The sequence below is a fragment of the Arachis ipaensis genome, chromosome B10 (genome assembly GCF_000816755.2).
Source record: "Arachis ipaensis cultivar K30076 chromosome B10, Araip1.1, whole genome shotgun sequence".
Taxonomy (NCBI): Eukaryota; Viridiplantae; Streptophyta; class Magnoliopsida; order Fabales; family Fabaceae; genus Arachis; species Arachis ipaensis.
In genome coordinates this window covers 131217807-131219693 of record NC_029794.2, presented here as the reverse complement: position 1 = coordinate 131219693, position 1887 = coordinate 131217807, and the positions used below count along the sequence as shown (strand labels likewise).

General features: G+C 46.7%; 1 protein-coding gene across 1 annotated transcript; it reads right to left on the bottom strand.

Moving 5' to 3' along the window:
- LOC107621310 lies at window positions 544-1887 on the bottom strand. The gene is made up of 2 exons (XM_016323340.1): window positions 1149-1887; window positions 544-1070 (listed from the first exon to the last, which is right to left on the bottom strand). Exons 1-2 carry the CDS (start codon window positions 1885-1887, stop codon window positions 544-546), a joined length of 1266 nt encoding a protein of 421 aa, XP_016178826.1.

Sequence of the window (1887 nt, the reverse complement as noted above, 5' to 3'; positions counted from 1 at the left end):
CGACGTAAGTTGTACCATTAATATCCAATGTTTTTATTCAGAAGAATAGTTTTTCTAATCGGCCTCTTGGTTATGTGCTCCACCCAGTCGCCTCTAGTGTCATTCGAGTGCATAGAGTGGCACGCGACAGACCGGGTCAGAAGACAGTTTGAGATGCAGCAGCTACCACTAGGCCCCGCGTTCGACCTTGGTCGTGATCACTGCAAGCGGTTGACAGGAGCACAGAACCATGATTGGGGACAGATTTACAGTCAATGTGTTAACAGATGGACATCTGACCGCTATAACACATTGCAGCTAGGCGAGGAGATTATTGACTTCCATCCTCTCCCAGTGTACTACGACTGGTACACGCTGTAGTATCGGATTCACCTGCGACTGGTACTTCGGTCTTCCTTTCGTCGCGCGCCACAATGTCCAGTTGGCGATCACCTTCACTCCTTCGTATCTATCCCACGTAGACGGGTCACCCATCGGAACAAACTCGCCTCTGTACACCTTGCAAATTTCAGTCATCTTGTACACGTCGTGCACATACACCTGCTAATCCAAACGCTGGTTGGCGCAACATGCAAGCACGTGGCGATATGGGAGTCGCTCGACCTGAAAATGGCCACAGTCGCAGTGTCGTTGCGGAAGGTTAACAATGTAAATGGCACCATCTTGCGTTTCGCGAACCTCAAACATCTCGTTGTGCCTATCGAACCGGTTGACCACAATGTTTCCTGCACGTCGAAAGCTTTCTTCAATTCTCTTCGTTGCAAATTCTAAATACGTGAATCCGTTGCGGCAACGCTCATGAGCCTCGATACTCTTCCGAGTGAACAACTCATTCAGCCGATAAAAAATTGACCGGACAAGGGCAGTCACAGGAAGGTTGCGTGCACCCTTCAAGACAGAATTTATGCACTCTACCAAGTTTGTCGTCATATGTCCCCAACGATGACCACCATCGAATGCCAACACCCATCTCTCAACACCGATCTCATCGCACCATTGAGTATATGCCTCACCCCGCTCTTTAAGCCTTTGGTAGTTTTTGTTGTACTCCTGCTCCGTTCTAGAATAGCCTGTTGAACAAACCATTTAATCATAAGCAGATGCCACAAATTTACTATGAATAGAACCATAACAGCAATTTGAAATACATGTATTCACCACGAGTTTATACAAATATGGAGCCTTGAACCTCCTTAAGAAGTTGGACCCGATGTGCCTGATGCAATACATGTGCCACACCCTTGGTGGTGACCATGCACCGTTACTGCGAGCTATTGCAGCGTCGATGGAGGTATGGCGGTCAGAAATAATACCCACACCATCAATGATAACAACATATCTCCGTAAATTAGTTAGGAAAAACTCCCACGCGTCTGTTGTCTTGCCCTCGACAATTGCAAATGCAATAGGCACAATGTTTTGATTCACATCTTGTGCAACTGCTACCAGAACTGCTCCTTTATATTTTCCGTACAGGTGCGTGCCATCAACCTGCACCAGGGGCTTGCAGTGTCTGAATGCTACAATACACGGATAGAAGCTCAAAAAAATGCGGTGCAGAACTCTTACACCTTGAACCTCCTTACTCTCACGGTAAACGGGGAGCGTTTTAATTTGAACACGAGACCTTGGCATCTTCACTGTCATTGCTTTCAACCATACTGGCAGAGTTTGGTAAGAAACTTCCCAATCACCGAAAATTTTTGTGACAGCTTTTTGCTTTGCCAACCAAGCCTTGCGGTAACTCATAGTATAGTTGAACCTGCCTTGAACTTCTGCAATAACAGACTTCACCTTTATCGAGGGGTCTGCTTCTACCAACGGCCTAATGGCATCTGCAATTGTGTCTGAGTCCAACTTGGCATGATCTTGTGAAATCGTGCCCAT